This window comes from Halichoerus grypus, chromosome 12 (genome assembly GCF_964656455.1).
Source record: "Halichoerus grypus chromosome 12, mHalGry1.hap1.1, whole genome shotgun sequence".
Lineage (NCBI taxonomy): Eukaryota > Metazoa > Chordata > Mammalia > Carnivora > Phocidae > Halichoerus > Halichoerus grypus.
This window is the reverse complement of record NC_135723.1, coordinates 105,585,789-105,609,486: the sequence shown is the minus strand read 5'-3', so window position 1 is coordinate 105,609,486 and position 23,698 is coordinate 105,585,789. Positions and strand designations below refer to the sequence as shown.

Here is a 23,698-nt window from a genome sequence, read left to right as displayed (position 1 = left end):
TATTCCTTTTTTTAATAGACTATTTTTACAACAGTTTTAGGTTCACAGAAAAATTAAGTGGAATGTATAGAGATTTCCCATATACCTTCTGCCCTCACGCATGCAGAGACTCCCCCATAAACAATATCCCCCACCAGAGTGTTAAATTTGTTACAACTGAAGGCCTGCCCTGACAGATCATTATCACTATAGTTTAGGGTTTAGTTAGGGTTCATTCTTGGTATTTTACATTCTGTGGGTTTGGACAAATGTACACTTACATGTATCTATCATGATAGGATCATACAAAGTAGTTTCACTGCTCTAAAAGTCCTTTGTGCTCCCCCCGTTCATCCCTCCCCCTCCCAATCCTCAACCACTGATCTTTTCTGTCTCCATAGTTTTGCCTTGTCCAGAATGTCTTAGAGCTGGAATCACACAGAGTGCAGTCTTTTCAGATTGGCTTCTTTCACTTAGTAATATGCATTTAAGGTGCTTCCATGTATTTTCATGGCTTGACAGCTCATTTCTTTTTAGCACTGAATAATATTCCATCATCTGGATGTACAAGAGTTTAATTTATCCATTAGCCTACTGAAGGACATCTTGGTTGCCTCCAAATTTTGGCAGTTATGAAGAAAGCTGCTATAATATAAACATCCATGTTCAGGTGTTTGTACGGACATAAGTTTTCAGCTCCTTGGGGTAAATGCTAAGAGTGTGGTTGCTGGATCCAGGAGTTTTATATTTTTGTGTTGTACAGTTAGGCTTGTGATACATTTTGAGTTAATTTTTGTGAAGCATGAAGGTCTGTGTCTAGATTTACTTTTTTGCATGTGGATGTCCAGTTGTTCCAGCAACATTTGCTGAAAAGACTGTCTTTGCTCCATTTTATTGCCTTTGCTACTTTGTCAAAGATCAGTTGACTATTCTTATGTGGATCTGTTTTTGGGCTCTCCAGATCTCTATGTCTGTTCATTTATCAGTACCATACTGCCTTGATTTCTGTGGCTTTATAGTAACTCTTGAAATCAAGTAGTGTCAGTCCTCCAACCTTTTTCTTCTCTTTCAATATTGGATTGGCTATTCTGGGTCTTTTGCTTCTCCATATAAACTTTAGGATCAGTTTGTCAATATCCACAAAATAACTTGCTGGGATTTTGATTGAGATTGCATTCAATTATAGATCAAGTTGGGAAGAACTGATATCTTAACAATTTTGAGTTTTCCTATCCATGAACATGGAATATCTCTCCATTTATTGAGTTCTTTGATTTCTTTTGTCAGAGTTTTGTAGTTTTCTTCATGTAGATCTTGTAAATGTTTTGGCTAAAGTCCTTCTTTAAACTCAAGTCTCAATGATGACAAGTAAATAATTATGGAAACCACCTGAGGGGATGATGCATCATACACAATTTTCTAAATAGTTAACTAGAGCTAATGACAAATAATATGCAGTATGCCACCGGTAGAAGCTCCCAATCTAATTCTTGCTCACTGATAACATTCAAAACCAAACCAAACAGGAAACAAAACGTCTAACCAATCTGTTGGAATTTTTTATCTTCTTGACTCCACACCTTGTGGAGCCTGGAGTAGGAAGTAGGAGAATTTAATTCATATTATTGCTCTGCTAACTTTTGGCCTAGGTATTTCCTATGCCAGTTTCTTCCCCAACACACCTTGTTGTTTTTCCTATTCAAGTATCTTACTCTATTGTAGGTTGAATGGCCAAGGTAATGAGTATTCTCCACACACCCCTCCCCCACCGTCTGTACTAAGATGGACTCTGTTGTACTGATATGGCGTGTTTACTAGGGTGGAAGTCTAAGCACTTTCTTTACTGCCTGTGCAGTTTTCTAACTATGTGAATCTTAGCAAGTTCACCCATGAATTCATTCATTTGCAGAACACCTACTGAGCACCAGCCAGGTATATAGCCTTTCTTATTCTCTTCCCTCATTCACGATAAGAGTGTTGTGATAAGTGTGTTTTGGGCCTCTTCCTGTTCGAACTTCCCATGGTTATGAAGTCCTGCATTTGCCAGCTGTGTTGTTTACTTTCCCATTTATGCTGATGGTGGGAGTCCCAGCCCAAAAACTCATATGGAGCAAAGAGCATACCCTGCTTCCCCCCATCTCAGGAGGGCGCTGAGCCAGGACTTTTCATGGTGACCATGATAGATTATAATATTGAAAAACCAGATTCAACTGCTTCTGTTGTCCTGGAGAACATATGCCCACATTTTGGGGTCATTTTCACTTGAAAGGAAGCATTGCTGCCTTTTTCATTTTTGAAAAAAGTCCATTCACATTTGAGTGAAGGCCAGTGTTGCTCTAAACACTTTTGGTTAAAAAAAAAAAAACAAAACAGGGCCAAATTGAGCACTTAGTCACAGGAGTGAAGAGGCTGCCTCTCAGAGCCTGCCCCATGAGGAACTGTCAATAAATTCTTCATCCTGGCTTCATGCCCTTCCCTGGGGTATATGAGCACCTTCTAGAACATGAGGAAGAAGACACTTGTGTTATCAAAGTACCTCTCCTTTCAGTGAAATTTAGTCCCACATTGGTATAAAATGCTTAAAGCCTTTATTGTAGCTCATCACCATGCTGTGGGGTCAGCAAGTAGTCTACTCTTTCCCAGGGTGAAGGAGAAGCAGGAGCAGGACAGGGGAGTCTCTGGGTATCAGTCTGTGGCTTACACAGCAGGAAAATGACTCCTCTTGTTTTGCCTTCTGATCTCACCCCACCTGCCCAGCGTCCCTGAAGTAGATGCACCTGAATGTGTTGCTCAGCTGTGCAGGGAGAGCAGCTGTATGTGACCAGGGTGCCTAACTCTGCATTGCCCCAGTCCCATGCCTTCCTCCTTGCCTTGGAGACCACTTTCCTTGACTTCTGCACCAGCAAAGAGTCACTGTTCAGATTTGAAAGGAACCTGGGGAGTCATGCAGTCTGCCCCCACATGACAAGTATCTTTAACAGCATCTCTGGCAGATGAACTTTCAGCCTTCCCTTAAGTACCTGTGACCTCATTGCTTCCCTGGGAGGTCCATTCCATAAGAAGCCTGATGTGTTTTCTAGAAAGTTCTTTACATAGAGTAGTAATGAGTTGAAATTCGCCTCTTTTAGATGGAGAGTGGGTAGGGCACCTAAAGATAACTTACTGCAACCATTATTACTATCACTTGCCACCAGGAAGGCCTCCTGGAACAACACAGAACAAGCACACTCTCCTTGCTGCCTGCCACCCTCACGTATAATGTCATCTTCCTGCCACATTTCCACCCTGAAAATTCTGGGTTAGTGGAGACCACTGATTCTGGTAATTTTTTGCCTTCCAAAGGCATAGAGTGGGTCTCGGGAAAGAGCTGAAGGGTCAGAGGCCTCTTTCCTGTGAGATGTGAGGATATCTGTGGCCCCCACACAGTGGAGCTGGGGTCTTGAGTCCCCAGGGCACTGTGGACAGTGATTGGTTTGGATGTGAGTGTAAGTGGAGTTCTTAGCTACAGGTAAGTACTGACCATGCACACCTGGTCTTCCACCAGATAGAACTTGGCTACTAAGAGGGAGTTCGAAAACTCTTGCCATTCAGAGGGTATTTCTATGACTGGGATCCAAATACTCTGCTGGTTTAGCCTATTTGGTGAATGTAGAAGAAATTCAGTTACTATTCTTGGCCATCTCTGGAAGGTTTTATATTCTAGTCTGACATTTGCCATCCGGCACATGTCCAGGCCACCTCTCCTTGTCATGAGTTGGTCAGTTAACATTTTGAGTATGAAGATTCATGTTAATGGGAATTTCAGTGAAACATCCTTTTGAAAGCAATCTGTCAACCCCACCACCAACTGAAGTGACAAAATTAATGCCAAACCTAATTTCATTTTTTTGTTGTTGTTCTTTGTCTCAGTATTATATGTACTAGAGAGACTGGGTGATGACAATGATGATGGTGCTGGTAGTGATGATGGTGCTGGTGGTGCTGACAGTGAAGATGGTGATGGTGGTGATGGTGCTGGTGTTGATGATGGTGATAATTATGGTGATGATGTGGTGGTGGTGATGCTGGTGGTGATGATGATGGTGGTGGTGGTGATGGTGATGCGGGTGATGGTGATGATGGTGATAATGATGGTGATGGTGGTGGTGGTGGTGGTGATGGTCATGATGGTGCTGGTGTTGATGATGGTGATGATGATGATGATGATGTGGTGGTGGTGGTGGTGATGGTGAGGATCATGATGATCGTGATGACAGTAGTAATGATGATGATGGTAGAGATGATGATGATGATGATGTGTGTTTGGACATGGCTAAATTGTGTGCTTTCATAGACGCATTGTGATAAAGACATTTAAGAGCAAAAGCTGTTATACATGAACCACATCTTCCTTGTTAAAGCAATTTTGTAGTGAGGTTATCTGCACATTGCTTATTCTCTAAAGCTTATAACATTTTGTCTGGGGGACCCTATTAAGACATATAATTTCTGTAGGTCAGGCTTGCAGCAGTTGTGCTTGTGAGTTGATCTCCTCCAGGCCTTACATATTTGATGTCCTGACATTTGTGTAATTGCTCTGCTAGAGCCCACTTGGAGCATTGAAAGCTACTTAAAATGTCATTATAAGCTGCCCGGGTCTCAGAATTATATGGTGCAGTTGATGGAACAAAAGAATGTTCCACTTTGATGCACGTGGTATTTGATTGTGCTCTGTGCCGTGGTGCCTCTTCAATCCACCAGGGCTAGCTGGACTTTTTAAAAAGGATCTCTTGATTTATGTTTGTCTTCACATGATTGACAGTGGGTGCCTTTGAGATAACTCAGTGTGGTTTACAGTGGTGGCATGGGAGATGATTTCTGACATGTGTTAATTGTTCTCATCGTAAGCTAGTTAGCCACTTTGAAACTACCATTGCATACTGAAGGTTTGTTGTTGTGAAAATAATTCTTTTTTTAAAGTTATTTTTTACTAATGAAACCTGGAAAGTTTCTTTTTTGGATGAGAGGAGACAATTTTAGGAATTATATTTTATTATTCCATTTTGAAGGTAGATATTTCTTACTATAGGCATTCTAAGAGACCCATGGAAAGTCTCTCCTGTTCTCTGATCTTTATCTTAAAGAACATGAGTTTTATCCTGTGGTGATCTATTCCTGTTCTTCTCCAGATAATGAGAATAGACTGAAGGAAGCTGAATAAAAAAGATGTACGGTAACCATAAGAATTTCTCTGAGTTCTTAAATGTTGGAACGGATTATTAGAAGAGGGGCACAATTTCACATTCACTGTATTGATTATTAGAAATGTGGTGGATAATCTACACACTTTATTTTGTTTTCACAGTAAACCCTTCAAGTGGGAATTATTGGCTTTCTACCTCCCTCATCTTCCATACGCTGGGTTATTTATCCATAGCCCCTATCAGCACCAGACATTCTATGTATTTGTGTTTTCAATTGCTTATTTTCTTTCTCTTCTGATATGGATGAATGTCTCGTGAAAGCCAGGGCTTTGTTAACTGCGTTATTCCTGCACCTGGAAAGTAGCTGTGCATAGAAATTGTGCAAGGAAGGAAGGAAAGAATGGGGTGGGGGTGGGAGGAAAGAGGATCTCCTGAACTCTTCTGTTTAAATTCAAGAGCCTCTGGGAGGCATAAATCACTCACTGATTATCAATCACTTTAACAAGACCTGGAATGAGTCACCCATACTGTGAGCAACACAGAGAGGCTGCCTAAAGAGCAGCCTGGGTGGGGGTATGTGGGGGCAAAAGGGAGGGGCATTTGGACATGTGGGGACAGGACTAGACCCCAGACTCCTACACAGAAGACGGCGCAAGGCAGTGAGGGATACAAACATTGCCATGCACAGGCAGGGACATGAGAATCTAGCCTGCTTCACAGCTTCATCCAAGGCCAATTTGCTGCAAACCAGGATCTGAATAACCACTGTGATAATTCTTGTGGCCCCTTTACATTGTAGTTCCAGCACAATAATCCCATCAGGTTGCATTCCTACGTCTGGAGACAGTGGGAGGCTGGGAGACTGGGGCTCTGAGAGGAAACGTTCTGCCGAGGTAGACAGTAAACCTTGACTCAGAGGCTTAACTTAGTCTGAAATGTTGTCCCAGGGGAGGTAAGTGACATCCTCTGCCCACTGAGTGGGGTGGGGCAGGGATTCCACGTGGTGGAGCCCCGTTAGGATGGACACCTTAGCTCTGCAAGAGAGGGTGGTCTGACAGAGACTGGGAGCAAAGGTGCTTAGGAATGGAATGTTTTTGTCCAGTGATTTTTCTAGTGAAGTTTGCATTCACCGGAAACATATTTTTGATTCAACACTTGTTAAACATTCCCTGCCTTGGCAAACGTCTGGGGGCACTCTGGCCCCCCCAGGGGACCATGCATTTAGTGTGCAGCACCATGCTGTGACAGGCCTTGGCCACCTGCAGCAGGGCCTCTACTTTTAGGTGCTTGCCTTTTCTCACCTTCTATGCCATCATTGCAATAATGCAGGCCACTTGAAGTGGATGTGTTTATACTGCTAGAGATGAAGTAAACAGCAAAGACTTGCCTTTACTTTTTAGTCTAGGTTATTTTTTCATGTATTTTATTGATTTTCTATTTGAAATATATTCCTGAAATTTTTAATGAAAAAGTTTTGCTCAGGGTAATTCAGATCCCAAAATTATACAGTAAGATTTTTTTAAAGACATAATTTGGGTTTATCTTTTTAAAAAAATCAGTAAATTAATTGGGTTGCCTTTATTAGAAATTTATAAACGATAAGAATTTTAAAAACTTTTTAAACAAAAGTTAAGTTTTATATTTTTATATTTTAAAAGTTTTATGAGTGACATTTGTCAGATCTAAGTTTATCAACGTAATTGTTAATTTCTCAGGGTAAAATGTAGGGAGTAATTTACAAGTAGATTTAAAGTTTGGAGGTTGGTTGAATTTCAGGAAAGACATTTGCCTACAAATAGGGTAATAAGTGACAGTTTGAAAAGCATGTCAGCTCAAATACTTGTCTGTTTTAGGAGGAAAATGAAATGACTTCTTGAGTTGTGCTGTCATTTGATGTTCTTGCAGGGTTTTTATGGTTGGTCTGTCCCATATGTTGAGTTTGCTTAATACTATCCAGTAGTCAAGTCTCTCTGGCTTCTAAAACATTTTGATATGTATGTGTGAATTCTACTCTAGCTCTGCAGCAAACCATGCCTTTAATTCTCTATCCTTTCTAATAGTGATTCCTACTTCTAGGTTCTGAACACAGTGAGTACCCAGTACCAGTTAGTGAGGTGCATAGGTGGATGGATGGGTGAATGGGCGAGTGGATGGGTGGGTGGGTGGATGGATGGATGATGGATGAGTGGGTGGATGGATGGATAATGGATGGATGGGTGGATGAGTGGATGGATGGGTGGATGGGGCGGGTGGATGGATAGGTGGGTGGATGCATGGATGGATAGATGGGTGAGTAGATGGCTGGATGAATGGGTAGGTGGGTGGATGTGTGGATGAATGGGTAGGTGGGTGGATGTGTGGATGGATGGATGGATGGATGGGTGGATGGATGGATGGATGATGGATGGGTGGGTGAGTAGATGGATGGATGGGTGGACGGATGGATGGGTGGGTGGATGGATGGTTGGATTATGGATGCGTAGATGGGTGGACGGATGGATGGGTGGGTGGATGGATGGATGGATGGGTAGGTAGATGGATGGATGGGTAGATGGGTGGGTGGGTGGGTGGGAGGGTGGATGGGCAGGTGGATGTATGGGTGGGTGGATGGAGCCTGAGGCCTGACTTTAATAACCGAGGTTAACATTTCTTTAAAATGAGGCTTAATACTCTGGCAAAGAACCATCTCAGAAAGCATAATCTTAAATTGAATGTTGAACAAACTGGGAGGCAGTAGTCATCTGGCACAACTAAGCATCCTGACGGACAGGTGGCATGTTCTCTGCTCTTTGCTTACGGATTACGCTGAACTATAGCCAGAACTCACCATGGAAATCCAAGCCTGTGTATTTACGGTGGACTGTAAGGGATGAAAAACGATGGAGGGTAAATGATTGCTGACCATCACCTCATCATCATGATAATAGTTACAGTTGTTAAGCACTTATGGTATGCCTGCCACTGGATAAGTGATTCACATGCCTGTCTCACTTGTCCCCATGACACATAAGGGAATTGAGCACCAGTGAGATTAAGGGGCTTGCCCAAGACCACACACCGGCAGTATTAGTGGGGAGATGAGTCCATAACTCTGTGGGCCCCACGTGTGTGCTTGCAGCCCCTTCAACCCTCGGCTTCCTGAAGCAACGTTTGGGATGCAACGTGGTGCTCTTTCTCCTAAGTGGCAGCAGGGCATGCCCCGCTGGAAAGAAGCCAACTTTTCTTCACGCGAATTCAGCTTGCCAGCTCGACTGACACAGCGACTGATGAGAATCTTAAATGTGTCCTTAGAAACCAAAGTCTCAGCCACAACGATAGCCAATAAAGAAGAAAGCCCCTGTAGATTCTAGCATTATCTGGCTTGAGAAGGTGGACAAGAAGCCCCTGCCCACAGCAGTGGGGTTCATGGCTGATGCCAGGCAGCGCATATGCTAACGGGTCCGCACACAGAGCAGACACGGCCTGGCACCGTCCTCCTGTCTGCCTCAGTGGGTGAGGTCTCTGCTCACTGTTTCCTCCCTTTTGGGCCAGCCGCTGTCCCACCGGTCCCGCAACACCTTGTTCCTTGTGTCCCTCTGTCCTTGTGTCACATGGATGGTCAGGTCTGCATGTGGTGAGTGTGGGGGGGGTGTTTTGTGACGCGATTTCTGTTGGGATTGTTTCTCTTTGTCACTGTGATGAAAGGGAAGACTTGTTGGAGTGGACTTGGCAAGCGCGGGTCACTGTGGACTTTTTCTGAAAGGGCCTTTTCAGAGCAGATGCTCTGCGTCGGTATTGGTGTGAGGGCAGGAGGGCCCTGCCCTGTCGAGAGGAGGAAGGCTTGGCATGCCTCTGGGGGTTTCCTGTACATCTTCTTTCCCGGGGTGCAGCAGGCACTCCGAATCGGAAGCCCCCAGTGCCATCTGTTTCCTGAGAGGAATGAGAGCTTTGTGGTCAGCGTGGGGTCCATGGGAGTGGCTGGTGACACAAGACCTTGCTAAGATAAGCATCAGAAGAGAAAGGTGTTTGGTGGGAATCAAAAACGAAAAGTTGTACTCAGCTTGCTGCTCGCTGACTCAGTTACAGGTTCGGGACCGTTCCTTCTGCCTCCGCAAGCTGCAGGGAACAGTACATTTCTTCAGAACAGCCCGGTCGCTGTGACAGGTGTGTACCTGCAATCCCAGGGCGCATCTTTATCTTTCCCGTGGAACAGCCGTGCCTTCTGTCAGCCCAGCATAGCTGCTGTTTCTGTGGGATTGCTCAAGTCTTCAGCCTCCTGTCACTTCTCATCGGGCAAGCTTTTCTGTATTTTTAGGTATGTTTCGTTTATAAGGAAGTGAAATTAGTGCTGGAAGTTGTTCTTGAAGTCAAGCGTTCAGTCGCTGAACATTTGGGACTCAGAGGCTCTGGGGACGGAGGGGAGACAGCCGCAGAACAGGCTTCGGTCTGCATTCCCTGTGGCAGCAAGTGGTTTCAGATGCAGGCTTTGTTATTAGTCTGGTTTGGCCAGACTGCTGAAGACCGTTCCCGAGAGGAGACCACGCCCAGGGCCAGACAGGGAAGCACCGGGTTGGTGGTGAGGCGGACAGAGGGGACCCTTCAGGAAGGAACAGGTGAGGCGGGCCCAGCGGGCGAGGGGCTAGTGAGCGGGCATAATTTCAGCGGCTCTGGGGCAAGGCCCTGGGACGATTAGGGCTGGTGGATGGTGGCCTGCCGTGCGGGGGCCCGGTAGAAGCCGTGACAAGCGGTGGGCTCTGGATTGGTTGGCTGGCACGTGAAAAGCAGTGTTTGCTGTGTCTAGGATGTGGGTACTCCTGGGAAGCTCAGTGTCCCCAGGGTCAGTGAGGCCACACGTCGGAGCATGAGGAACAGGTGGTTGATAGAGAAGCCAAGGCCGGGGTGGTGCAGGGACGTCACCGCCCTGTGCTGGTGCCGTCAGGCTTCAGTGTCGGCCTCACCGGGGCTTTGCCGCTGCTGCAGGACCATAAGGTCCGGTCCTGACCGCGAGGGTCGACGGCGTATGCCACACGCTCAGTGTCCCCCCCACTTTCAAGGACCCCATCTGACGATCGTGCCAATTCCACCTCCAGCTGTGTTTCCAGAACAAGTACCATGGAGACTCCAAGGGTTGTCGATCCAGAAGGGACCTCGGTCGTCAATAGGAAGTCTTGAGTAAAGATTGACAGAAAGTGTCTTCACGTAGCAAAATCAGAATTATGGCAGCGAGGGCACCTGGGTGGCTCAGTCGTTAAGCGTCTGCCTTCGGCTCAGGTCATGATCCCAGGGTCCTGGGATCGAGCCCCGCATCGGGCTCCCTGCTCCGCGGGAAGCCTGCTTCTCCCTCTCCCACTCCCCCTGCTTGTGTTCCTGCTCTCGCTATCTCTCTGTCTGTCAAATAAATAAAATCTTTAAAAAAAAAAAAAGAAAAAAAGAATTACGGCAGCGACTCTTCCCTGGCAAGGAGGAGACTGTGGGAGAGCATGGGGCGTGGCACACAATGTTCAGAAATGAGTTTCCTTAGGACAGTGGAGCAAGACTCCCCTGAAAGAGCGAGCTTTGGTGGACAGGTGAGCGTGACTGTACATTTTCTTCCACTCGAGGAATTCACAGGAGGCTCGACCTGCTTCTCTTTGAAAAGTCAGTAAGTCTGGATCGCTCCGAACTCTCCCGTCAGGCTTTTATTATGAACAAAGCTCGCTTTGACCAGGCGAGGCCGTCCTGCTCCGTCAGCACGACTCAGAGGTGGGGCCCGGTGGTGGGGCTGCTGTGCACGGTGTTCCGGGGGCTTCCGCACGTAGCTTTCCAGCCGCGGCCACGTGGTACAGACGTTACTACCTCAGACGAGTGGTAAGTTTGGTGAAGCTGTTTCGGGGAGTCTGGGCCTTCCCCTGCTGGGTCCTGGCTGACAGCACGGAGCGGCTTGACCCGCGCTCTCTGTGCACCTGCGTAGGGCAGAGCACCTGCCTGCCGGGCCTGCTGAATCGTGAGTGTTGAGAGCTTCTCATGCCTGTTGGTGAGCAAGAGCTCCCAAAGATGGAAACGTTAAAAAATGTGAAAAGCCCAAATTTCTTAATTTGCAAGAAGCAGAAAATAATCCCCCTCCCCCACTCAGTTCAAGGCTTGCCTGAGTGAGGCCGTGGGCAGAGTGTGAACTCTCACTGGTCCAGGTCTCAGGGAGCAGTCACGAGGATACCCATCTTGCATAAACCTCCACTTAGGAACCACACACCTTCAATACCCAGGAAGACGAAGTCGGGGCACCCTCCACGTCAGAAACAAGACTCCATCAAACATTCCTGTTACTGAGGGAGATTTATTTGCCATGAGATGCATGGACGCCGAGTGTACAAGTGAGTGTGGACGTGTGTGTACACGTAATTGACACGCCATTGGACATCCCCGTCACCCCAGGCCAGGTCCCAGCACTAAGTCTACTTGGAGTGATCCGCACACACCTCACGTAAAGTGCAGATAAACCCTGCAGCAGCCCCTGCCGGTGACCCTCCCGTGCCGTGTCGTTTACCTCGACGTGCATTAAACGCGGTTACTTCTTCCCGTCGAACGGTCAGCTGCCCTTTAGCGGCACTAAGAGGAGGAGAGAGACCGTTGTCCGGGTGCACCCGCACAGTCACCCTCTGGGAGCTTTTCAGCACTTCCTACAGCCTGTGTTTCCAGCCGGTGTCACCCTCCCGGTGTGTCTTGTGCGGGTCCGCTGGCTGCCGATGAGCTTAGCCCCCTTTATAATACGGACATGTCTTTCCCTCACCTTCAGGCTAGAAGGATGTTTTCACTGGATGTAGACTTCCAAATTAAATGTTTTTTAACACTTCACATATGTCATTCATATGTGTGTTATCAAATCGATAATTACAAATTCTGTCAAAGACATCATTCTCAGAAGACACGCGGTGAGTCCCGTGCCCTCTTCTGCTTGAGGTCAGCCCACTGCCCATGTCCCGTCACGCCTTACGCGTGTCTTAGCCTCTGGCTGCGGTTAGGGGTCTGCGTTACCTTCACCTTCCTAAGAGATGGCACTGCGTGGTTCTCTTTGTGTTTGTTCTTCTTGGGGTTTGGTGCCTTGACTTTTCGAAGTTAATGCAATTTTGGGGAATTTCTGGAGGTTTTTTTGTTTCCCTTTAGTTTTTTGGTCCCATTCTCTATTCCTTTTCCTTCTTGCTCTCCACTTGGAGTCTGTTATGCCTGGGGTGGTTCTGCAGGTGACCGAGTTTCTGCTCAGTCCATCTCAAATCTTTTTAAAAAAATTTTTATAAAGATTTCATTTATTTATTAGAGAGAGAAAGCACAAGTGGGGGTAGGAGCAGAGGGAGAAGCAGGCTTCCTGCCGAGCAGGGAGCCCGATGTGGGGCTCGATCCCAGGACCCCAGGATCATGACCTGAGCCAAAGGCAGACACCCAACTGACTAAGCCACCCAGGGGCCCCCTTTTTACCTGTTCTTAAGATAATAATAGTTTCTGTTATCTATCTTGAAATTCACTAACCCATTGCTCTCCATTGCCCAATGTGCTGCCAGGCTCATCCAGTGAGTTTTTAAATTACAAATGTTGTGCTCTTCATTTACTGAACTTCTGCTGCTCCTCATTAAATCCCATTTCTCTGCTGAGCTTCTGGGTGCCCACGGTGCCCCTGTTTGGGATCGCTCGTTTACCTCCTCGTTCCAGTGCTGACTGCCCCTCCTTGGTGTCCTCTGTGCTTGCCTTTGTGTGTGCCCCCCAGAAGCACTTATCCGGAGTCTCCTGAAGGACCTGGGAAAGCAGCCTGTGGAGGGTCTGAGCCCCCTGGGCCTCGGCGAGATGGCCCACGTGATTGCTACCGCCGTGCGGGGTGTGGGTGCGGAAGGGGAGCTTCAAGGAGCCGAGAAAGGAGCCGCAGGAAAGCCGCGAGAGGCCAACGCTGGCGAGCAGGGCGGAGACGGCACAGCAGGTGAGCCTCCCAGCCCCGGGGTCACGTCCGTGTGGGGCTCGTGGGGCGCGAAGAGGCTGCGGCTGTGCGGAGGCCCGGCCCGGCAGGCTGCTAAACGTTCCTTCTGCTGAGGAGACGCGGATTTGTAGGAACGGTTTTTGTCTGTTTGAACTTTTGCCTCTAAAAGCCTTCTTCACAGGCTGAGCCTACCAGAGCAATTATGTTGAAAGGCAAATTGCTCTTTGTGCTGAGGTTCGGAGTTAGAAAAAAACAGGAGTGATAGAAAGTGTTTTTGTTTGGATTGGGCAAGTGAATGGAGTCAAATATTTGAATAATACAGTGAAAAGGCTTCATTCGAATGTCTGCTCGAGGCTCACATCCACCCTCTGAGGCTGCTCCAAGGAGAGAGCAGAGATTCCCCCTACCCCCCCAGTGTGTGTGTGTGTGCACGCATGCGCACGCGTGTGCATGCATGTGCACACACGCACACAGCAGCTTCCCTGATGAATGGCCTTATCTGTGGCTGATTGCTTCTCAGAGTCGCGACTGCATGAAAGCATCTAATTCAGTGCCTTGCACACAGTAGGCACACAAAAAGTATGTGCCCAGGACACAAGTGAGAAGATGCGCGGGCTGGGACCGAGGCTTGCTTGGAAGCTGGAAGCAGGGCAGGATGTAGAAGAGGCTCCCAGAGCCCAGCAGGACGAGGTTTTGTGTTGGGCCATCCGTGAATGAGAAGATGGGTGCCCCCCTGAGGGTGAGGGGGTCTAGAAGGTGCCTGGGCATTTGGGCTTCCTGAGTACACGAGTTCTGCACTGTCGGGCGCTGCTGGTAGGATAATTAGAAAGGTAGTGAACTCTGAGGACGTCTGACCTTGAGGTGGTTTGGTGGAGACGCCTGCCTTTGTTTTTCTGTCGCCAGGAGCTGCTGTCGGCACCATGGGTCGATCTTGCTGTGAGCTAACTCTGAGCACAGCACACGGATCCCTGGGGCTGGGGATGCCGTTCATGACTGAACTCACATCTGGCTTCAGCGGGGACACCCCTCCTCTTCCATGACGTTTACAGAACGCTAATATTGTACCATAAACAAAAAGGTTTACTTTTTAGAAGAAACTAGGCCGACATCATCCTGACGGCCTGACCTTCTGTCAAGGACTCTGGTGTTTTGGGTGCTGCAGCGCCTATGATGAGGGTCTCAACGAGGGTTCTGATCATGCTTGTGTCTTTCACAGATGACCGGGGACCGGACGGTGAAGGTGGCGTTTACAAGGAGGTACGGTGAGGCGTCTGCGGGTCTGGTTCCCCTTAGATCTAGAGCTGTCCCGGTCATCTTTCTGTTCATGGTTTGGGAACATAGACAAAATACAAAGGTTTGTTGGCTTGTTTGTTTTTTCAGAAAAGTTTGGAAAAACTCTGATAATCCCCAAATTGGGAAAAAGTATAAAGAGAGCATAAAAGGGCGCCTGGGTGGCTCAGTCATTAAGCGTCTGCCTTCAGCTCAGGTCATGATCCCAGGGTCCTGGGATCGAGTCCCACATCGGGCTCCCTGCTCAGCGGGAAGCCTGCTTCTCCCTCTCCCACTCCCCCTGCTTGTGTTCCCTCTCTTGCTGTCTCTCTCTCTCTGTCAAATAAATAAAATCTTTAAAAAAAATAAAAATAAAAAGAGAGCATAAAAAATGGTGTATATTTAGATATATACTAATGTCTACTTTCAGATTATATAGTAATACCCATTGTAGAAATATGGAAAATATGGTTAATACAAATTAAAAAATTAATATTCCTTAGAATTTTCCTACCTGGGGATATGGGCTGGTGTATGTCCTTGAGATCATCCTGTGTGTGATTCCCGAGGTTCATTTAGCACAGACCTTCACAGGCCCTGGGTCATTCAGACCCGCACTGTCTAATGTAGCCCCAGCCACATTTATATTCATTAAAATTAAGTAGATAACAATTCAGTTCCTCAGTTGCACTAGCCACATTTCAAGTTTTCCTTTGTAATACGTGGGCTGGATGGTGCAGACGGAGAACACCTCCGTCATTGCTGGAGGGTCTGCTGGACGGCGCTGGTCGGGACGGCGGTGCGGACAAGGGCTCCGTCACGGTAACACGCCTCACGGACTGGTTTGCTGGCTTTTCCTGTTGAAGAACCTTTGCTCATTAGTACAGGTCTTAAGGATGCAGAAGATCAGTGCGTAAGCAATGACAGTGGCATTATGTGGTTCTACAAAACCCTTTTTTTGTGGAGTGGAAAAAAGTTTTTCTGGTTAGTTCTTCTCTTTCCAGATTATCCTAGTGGTTTTTGGTTCAATGCCCATTAGCAAGCAGCAAAAGAAGACGTTAACATTTCTCTTAATTGCCCGTCAGAAACGGGGGGGTACTCTGTCTCAGGTGAGGAGGGAGACGTGGCACCAAGAACACGTCTCAGAAACTGGAGGGACGCTGACAGCCAGAGCCAGGGCTGTGGGGTCTCCAGGGGCACACACTCCAACCCACGTGGGTTCTCTGAAGACCCCCAGGGTTCTCATACTCCCACCTTTCCATCCTAAACAAGTTGAATTTTGATTCATTTCTCTGTTACTTGGGGTACATTTTCAAGCAATTTTTTCTTTTTTTTTTTAAGATTTTATTTATTTATTTGAGAGAGAGACAGAGAGCACAGAGGGAGAGTGAGAGGGAGAAGCAGGCTTCCCGCGGTGCAGGGAGCCCGATGCGGGGCTCGATCCCAGGACCCCGGGATCATGACCTGAGCCGAAGTCAGACGCTTAACGACTGAGCCACCCAGGCGCCCCTCAAGCAATTTTTTCCAAAAGGCATCTGAGTGTTGTATTTTCTGAGCTCTTATTTGTTAACATCTTTTGTTTCCTCCTCTCATGGAGCACAATTCAAGTGAAAACACCATTCTCTTTCCTTTAAAAGCCTGAGGACAGGGCTCCATCCGTACGTGGTAACTGAAATGCTATGTACTATCACCACTCGGGATCCAAATTTGAGCAAATGTTTTTATCAAGATACCATTTTCTTTAAATATTTCAAAACACACAAGGAAAAATCACGTACAATTTCTAGTCAACAAGGGAATAATTATTTTCCTTTATAGTCCTTCCTTAGTTTCCTATAAATCTGTGTTTGATACACGTGAAGTAAATCCACTCTTCGTCTTGCCATCTAGTCTAATATTGGAGATGTAAACGTCAGGGGCCCTGGGCGTGCCCCCCCTTCTTGGGCACCAGCAGCAAGCAGGGGGAGGGACCAGGGGCTTCCCTTGGAGGCCATGCTGGGGTCTCCAGAGGCGGTGTGGCCCAGTGGCAGCCTCTCTGGCATCAGCGGGAATGGCACTCAAATTCTGGATCTGCCGTCAGTGATCTCGGGCACGTTATTAACCTCTGTAAGCCCCAGAGCCTACAGACTAGAGATAAAACTAGGACTGCACTCCCGGGTTGAGGTGGCAATTAAGTGAGAGCACGCGCAGGGCGCTGAGCACAGTGCCTGGCAGATAATCAGTGCTGAGCGTGTAAGATAATGTTCATCTGTCGAGATGTCAATTAAGTAGCTCTGAGGGCCCTCTTGTCCAGGAGACAGGGTCAGGATGGGCACGCCTTGGCTCTGAGGACCCCAGACCCCTAGGTGCTGTGAGGCTGCAGGTGCGTGTCCCCGTGACTGCTCACTCCTGGCCTCTCCACTTCCCTGAGGGACTGGGGGCAGGGCGTCGTGAGGACGCCGAGAGTCCGTGCAGGGCGGGCGTCAGCTACAGAGCCCTCGGGCCCTGTCAGAGCTCAGTAAATGCAAGTAGGACGGTTACCGTCAGGCACTCATTGTTTCTGGAGGGGGTCTCAGAATCCACATAGGCTGTTATTGCTTTTGTTTTTGTTTTGTTTGTTTGTTTTTAAAGATTTTATTTATGAGAGAGAGTGCTCGCAGAAGCAGGGGGGAGGGGTAGAGGGGGAGGGAGAGAATCTCAAGCAGACTCCCTGCTGAGGGCAGAGCCCGCCCCAGGGCTCGATCTCACGACCCTGAGATCATGGCCTGAGCCAAAATCAAGAGTCAGGTTCTCAACCAACTGAGCCTCCCAGGCACCCCCCCCACATGGGCTCTTTTTAAAAATATAGATGGGGGGGGCGCCTGGGTGGCTCAGTCGGTTAAGCTGCTGCCTTCGGCCTAGGTCAGGATCCCAGGGTCCTGGGATCAAGCCCCGCATCTGGCTCTTTGCTCAGCAGGGAGCCTGCTTCTCCCTCTCCTCCCCACTCGTGCTCTCTCTTGCTATCTCTCTCTCTCTCTCAAATAAATAAATAAAATCTTAAAAAAAATAAAAAAAAATATAGATGGGAAACACCTACACTGAGTTTATAAAATCAGAGTCTTCAGGAAGTTGTATGTGTATGAGACAGAGACAGAGACATGCTTGGCTGAGTGGTGCTGATGTGTGAGGCCCTCGTCCTCCCCTTGGCTGAGCATGTCCCATCGCGATGGGGTTCTGAATGTGGCCGTGAGAGCACCACTCCATCCCCTGCCGGGGCTGCCCACCGACTCCCCCTGAACGTCACCTCACTGAGCCTCTTTTCTGCCAGGTCAGTCGTTTGAGCCTCCAGCTCGAGGACCACCTGCAGGATCCTGGGTCCCGACTCTTTCCTGCCACCCCCCTTCTTATGGAGCCCTTCAAAACGGAGATGAAGAAATCAGAGACGCCCAGGATGCCCCCGGCTTGGGAGGAGGAGAGCGCTGGGGTGGAGGACGTGAGGAGTCAGACCTACTCCAAGGAGCGGCTGGAGAGGCTACCTCCCGCAGAGCCCAGGGCGGGCGGCTTTGGCGAGTTCCAGACCTGGGTTCCGGGGCCCTCGCAGGAAGATGCTCACCTTGGAGCCGGAGCCCAGGGGCGCCCCGGTGAAGGCCTGCGGCTGGAGGTCAGGCCTTCCCAGGAGGAGCAAGGCTACATTGTGACTGGAGATGAGTAAGTAGAGGCTCTGGTTTTTCTCTCCTGGTGCCCGTCGGGTGGGTGGAGGGGGGCCACTTCCACTCTTGCCTGTCTTAACCCGGAGACACAGGAGGAGGTGTTCCTGGTGTCGTGGGGGCAGGAGGGCAGCCGGGAGCCAGCCCGTCTGTCACCCGGTGCTGTGACCTAGGAGCCCGAGCTCGAGGGTGATTCTCCACAGAACAAACCCCTCCCGGCTCTTGGTCCCAGCCTTGCACCTGCGGCCCAGACTGCGGGGTGCGTGGACGCAGCGGCCCCTGGGGCGTGGGGAACTGGGGTCTGCGTCGTGCTGCCTCCCTGCCTCCTGGGGCTCCAGCGGTTTTGTCTGCCTCACAGCAAAGCAGTCCAGGTATCGGGACACGAGTCCTCCTTCAGAGGGGGAGACGTGCGCGTAGTAACAGGATGCTCCTTCTTCTCTTCTTTCGGATCTGCACATATCAAGGGGCCTCATTCCCACAGTGTGTACCCAGCAGGGGACACGTGGTCAGCCCCATTTTCAGGTCATCACCCTAATGACTGGCTTTTGACACTATGCTCTGTAAAAATGTCGCGTTTTCCTCAAGGAATGGAAGCAGTGTTTCAAAAGAGAAAGCGTATCTGGCTGTGCACGTGCATGTGTGCGTGTGTGTGTGTGCAGATGTGTGGGGTTCCGCCGTTGCATTATAGTGTTCATTGTCCAGGCGCTTCTTCCTCAGTAGCTCGGAAGCTGCCCACATCCCAGGGATTACGCGCGGGGTGGAAAGGGCCGCTCCATGCCTCACGCTGGGTCCGCACGCCGTCTTTCTGCGCTCGCGCCGCCCGGCGGAATCCATCAGCATGCAGTGTACTTGTTACTCTGCAGAGAGCAAATTGCATCAGGCAGCTGGAGCTGTACACCGCGATGGGGCGGAAAATATTTAATTTTGAGCTCAGACCACTATCAAAGCCAGCTTTAGACGTAAGACTCTTGAGCTGTCGATGGTGTTTTTACGTGTGTTTTTAGAGAAGTCCTCAGCAGCTGACACTTCAAGCCCGCACCAAAATACCAACTCCGTTTTCTCAAGTACTTTTTGTTGAGACGTGTCCTCCCATTTCTGACCTCTTTGCCTGGATGGTGAGCTCCGTGTATTCATGTCTGTTGTCGGGCTCCTTTTCTTAGAGCGGGAACTCCCAGCGGGTGTGTGTCTTTAGAATCACGCCTTACAGAGAAGCACGCGTGGGACTTGAACGGTGTACCCTGCTGAGGACACAGCTCGCACCATTGAAGCAAAGCCAAGACACCTCCTCAGTTCTCTTGTGGAGCAAACCGTCCTGACAACCATTCCTTATTCTCAAGTGTCCAAAGCCCGTTTGTGGATTTTTCCCTCCCTTGGGAAACATTACTGCGTTGTGTGTGCATATGTGTGTTTATGTCTCTGTGTGTGGTGTGTATGTGTGGTGTGCGCGCGTGTGTGTTGTCTGTGTATCTGTGTGTGTTGTCTGTATTCATCTGTGTGTTGTATGTGTGCACGTGTGTGTTGTCTGTATTCATCTGTGTATTGTGTGCATCTGCACATGTGTGTTGTCTGTATTCATCTATGTATCTGTGTGTGTGTGCACGTGTGTGTTGTCTGTAATCATCTGTGTGTGCACATGTGTGTTGTCTGTATTCATCTGTGTGTTGTGTGTGTGCACGTGTGTGTTGTCTGTATTCATCTGTGTGTTGTGTGTATGCACGTGCGTGTTGTCTGTAATCATCTGTGTATCTGTGTGCACATGTGTGTTGTCTGTATTCATCTGTGTGTTTGTGTGCACGTGTGTGTTGTCTGTATTCATCTGTGTGTTGTATGCGTGTGCACGTGTGTGTTGTCTGTATTCATCTGTGTATCTGTGTGCACGTGTGTGTTGTCTGTATTCATCTGTGTATCTGTGTGCACGTGTGTGTTGTCTGTATTCATCTGTGTGTTTTGTGCACGTGTGTGTTGTCTGTATTCATCTGTGTGTTTTGTGCACGTGTGTGTTGTCTGTATTCATCTGTGTATCTGTGTGCACGTGTGTGTTGTCTGTATTCATCTGTGTGTTGTGCGTGTGCACGTGTGTGTTGTCTGTATTCATCTGTGTGTTTTGTCCACGTGTGTGTTGTCTGTATTCATCTGTGTGTTGTGTGTGTGCACATGTGTGTTGTCTGTATTCATCTGTGTGTTGTGTGTGTGCACATGTGTGTTGTCTGTATTCATCTGTGTGTTTTGTGCACGCGTGCGTTGTCTGTATTCATCTGTGTATCTGTGTGTGCACGTGTGCGTTGTCTGTATTCATCTGTGTGTTGTGTGCGTGTGCACGTGTGTGTTGTCTGTATTCATCTGTGTAGCTGTGTGTGCACGTGTGTGTTGTCTGTATTCATCTGTGTGTTGTGCGTATGCACGTGTGTGTTGTCTGTATTCATATGTGTGTTTTATGCACGTGTGTGTTGTCTATTCATTTGTGTTGTGTGCGTGTGCACGTGTGTGTTGTCTGTATTCATCTGTGTATCTGTGTGCATGTGTGTGTTGTCTGTATTCATCTGTGTGTTGTGTGCACATGCACGTGTGTGTTGTCTGTATTCATCTGTGTTTTGTGCACATGTGTGTTGTCTGTATTCATCTGTGTGTTTTGTGTGTGCACGTGTGTGTTGTCTGTATTCATCTGTGTATCTGTGTGCATGTGTGTGTTGTCTGTATTCATCTGTGTGTTGTGTGCACATGCACGTGTGTGTTGTCTGTATTCATCTGTGTTTTGTGCACATGTGTGTTGTCTGTATTCATCTGTGTGTTTTGTGTGTGCACGTGTGTGTTGTCTGTATTCATCTGTGTATCAGTGTGTGTGTGTGCGGTGTCTGTATTCATCTGTGTGTTGTGTGTGTGCACGTGTGTGTTGTCTGTATTCATCTGTGTATCAGTGTGTGCGTGTGCGGTGTCTGTATTCATCTGTGTGTTGTGTGTGTGCACGTGTGTGTGCCGTGCACAGTTGCTCTGGGAGCCTTCTCTCCGGCCGCCAGGGCATCAGTGGTACGCGGGCCTGAGGCGCAGGGGCTCGTGCCAGCGTGCGGTGAGGTTGCTCGCAAGGAGACACCGCTGCCGCTCTTCCTTCTGGGCTCCTGGGTCTCAGCGGCAGCACGAGGCAGGGTGGACGCACCACAACAGGCCCGGGAAAGGGGTTCTCATCATTTGAAAGGCTCTTCCAAGTGGCACCCTTGTGTCCCCGTGAACAACAGAGCACGGTGCCTTTAGAGCAGGGCAGTCCGTGTGACCGTCCTCTGCCTCGGGGTGACTCTCCGAGGAAAGTGACCACGTTGTGTGAAAGGCCTGTCGCATTAGCATTTTCTCTTACCCTGTTACGAGAAAACGAGGCCCCTGTTAGGGGCGGGTTTTTCTTTGTCTTCAGAGTTTACTTTCCTGTAGAGCTCTCCTGGGCCAGACCTTTGGGACTTGAATGTTTGCTACAAGCGTGGGTCAGAGAAAAAAATCGTTATCGTGGCTCATTTCCCTTTTTCTTTTGCTGCCTCAATTGGATGAAAGGTATATGATGCGGATAACCTGGCTTTGTGTCAATAATTCTTACTTTTTGTCACTACGAGATTATGCTCCCTCCCTCTATAGAGAGAGATTGAGATTTCTGCCTCTGTTATCAGATTAATTGATAATTTGGGATTCTCTAGGGCAAGACTTCACCAGATCTCGGCTTAAGCCTTAATAGATCAGCTATTAATTGACAAGAGTCTGATGCCAGTCTTAAAAGAAAAGGGACGTCTGTATCTGTTTGTCCCCTAAGAAGGAGAAGGAGTGGGACCCGTGCCCCGTGTGATCTCACTGACACACGTCCTCCCTGTGGGGCTTAGCTTTGCACTCTTCTGTCTCCTATGCTTTCTGATGGACAGAGCGCCGCCTCATTCTCTGCTGTTTACCTTCTCCCCCTCTTCACACCCTGGATGGACCCTCCAAGACTGGCTGAAGGTCAGGACGGCCATCCCTGTCCTCCAAGAGTGATTTTAGAGGTGTTTCGAGTTCAGAAGAGCTAGCACACGGAAGGTGAATTTGCAGCCAAGGGAGACGTTTGTCTCAGCAAAGGAGAACCCGCATTGTACGTCTGATCAAGAAACACATAAGAGCCCGTGGCTCTCCGGGTGCGCCTCTCTTACAGACTCCCTCGTGTTTGGGGTGTAGTCCTGTGGAAGGACATCTGAGTGACCAGACTGGCTTTGGAGAGGCGGGCTCCTGTGGAGGCTGAGCTGTGGGCTGGAGACAGTGACGCCACTGTCCTCACCCAGCTTGTGCGTGGACCATCAAGAGCCCCGCCGTCCTGCACAGAAGCACCCGGAAGGTCTGCTGCTCTGGCAAAGCTTCGGTCCCCATTTGCTCTTCAGCCTGGAGGGGTGAAGATGGGCCGCGGGGCCGGCTGTCGGGGGTGGGGGGCTGCACAGCAGCGGCGCCTGGGCGGCTGCCTCGCCTCTGCGGCGGCACCCTGAGGGCTGCTGGGAAGAGCGGTTGACTCGCAGAGAGCGGCCCTGGGGCAGAGCAGGTCCGTCGTGCTAGATGACGTTAGCCGGGAGCCGTGAACAGAGAGCCATGGAATCACGGAACATGAGTGGAGGGAGAAGGTTGCAGGGCTGGAGCACGGAGACCTCGGGCCAGGGTGGTGGAGGAAAGTGCCGGAAGTGTAGTGGGCCTCTGATGCCCATCAGTGTTCTCAAACGGACAGGTTGGTCCTAAGTTTTCTCCAGTGTTTTCTTCCCATAAAACTCTTGCCTGGGACACGCCCACCAGCAATATCACAGATGATTTTCTACTAACTGACACATCGCCTGCGTCACGGGCAGCTTGGTGTGGCCGCCATTCCCAGCGGCTCGGCCCTGACGGGGACTCAGCTTGACGCCTGTTAAGGAGACGCCACCCAGACGGCAGGCATGGTTCTACCGTCTCTTCACCGGCGAGCCATAAGGGTCTTGGGAATCCAGGTCTGGAAGAAGGTTCAGCGGTCAGTCCTCTGAGTGTGTCCCAGCTCCCAGAGGTCCGGGCATGAGCCAGAGGAGGCCTTGTGCATGGGCAGGCAACCCGCTCCCCTTCCTGTCAGACACGTCTTTCTGAATCATTTCTCTAAATTGAGAATCAGGTTCCTTTTAGAGCCGTCATGGGAGGAGATTGCTTTTCCCATCACGAACTTGAAGATGTGAAAACCCATATGCTCAGGGGTGACATGCTGTGCCCCCTGAGGTCAGTGTGGTGGGAGGGGAAGGGTCATAGCTGAGCCACGGGGGGCAGTCCAGTCGTCCTCCCCCTGCCTGTGCAGAGACCCCTGGCTGCCCACGGAGCCCCTCAGAGCTGCACCAGGGCCATGGGGCCCATGGTGGTTGCAGGGAAGGCAGACGAGGACGCGGGGAGGGGGGTGGACCAGTGCCGTGGCCTGTTTTCCCTTCCTTGGTGGAGAAAAGAAATCTTCACAGGCTTGTGGACAGATTCTGTAGTTGCGGTGTCTGCAGGTTTTGTTTATTCTGTTCTATCTCAGACCACGTCTCAGATGATGTGTTTGAACTTTTTGTTCAGAAAGTACGGCTTCTAGGGGTCTTTCTTGAATGTGACAAGTTCACTGCTGTGTCGCCACTCATCTCCTTCGTTTGTGTCAAGAGATCATGTGCAGGGTGACGGATTCATTGTCATCTGAGATTTTAGGT

General features: G+C 49.1%; 1 protein-coding gene across 7 annotated transcripts in view; it reads left to right on the top strand.

Annotated features, from left to right (window-relative positions):
• The window catches only part of PTPRN2 (protein tyrosine phosphatase receptor type N2), an 822,826-nt gene that overhangs the window by 334,820 nt on the left and 464,308 nt on the right, over positions 1-23,698 (top strand). For 5 of the 7 annotated variants that reach the window (XM_078059813.1, XM_078059814.1, XM_078059812.1 and 2 more), the window contains 3 exons: positions 12,877-13,083; positions 14,297-14,337; positions 17,636-18,015. In XM_078059813.1, the coding sequence (XP_077915939.1) occupies positions 12,877-13,083; positions 14,297-14,337; positions 17,636-18,015 (628 nt within the window). The remainder of the gene's footprint in view (positions 1-12,876; positions 13,084-14,296; positions 14,338-17,635; positions 18,016-23,698) is intronic. The other 2 variants (XM_078059811.1, XM_078059815.1) reach the window with 2 other exon arrangements.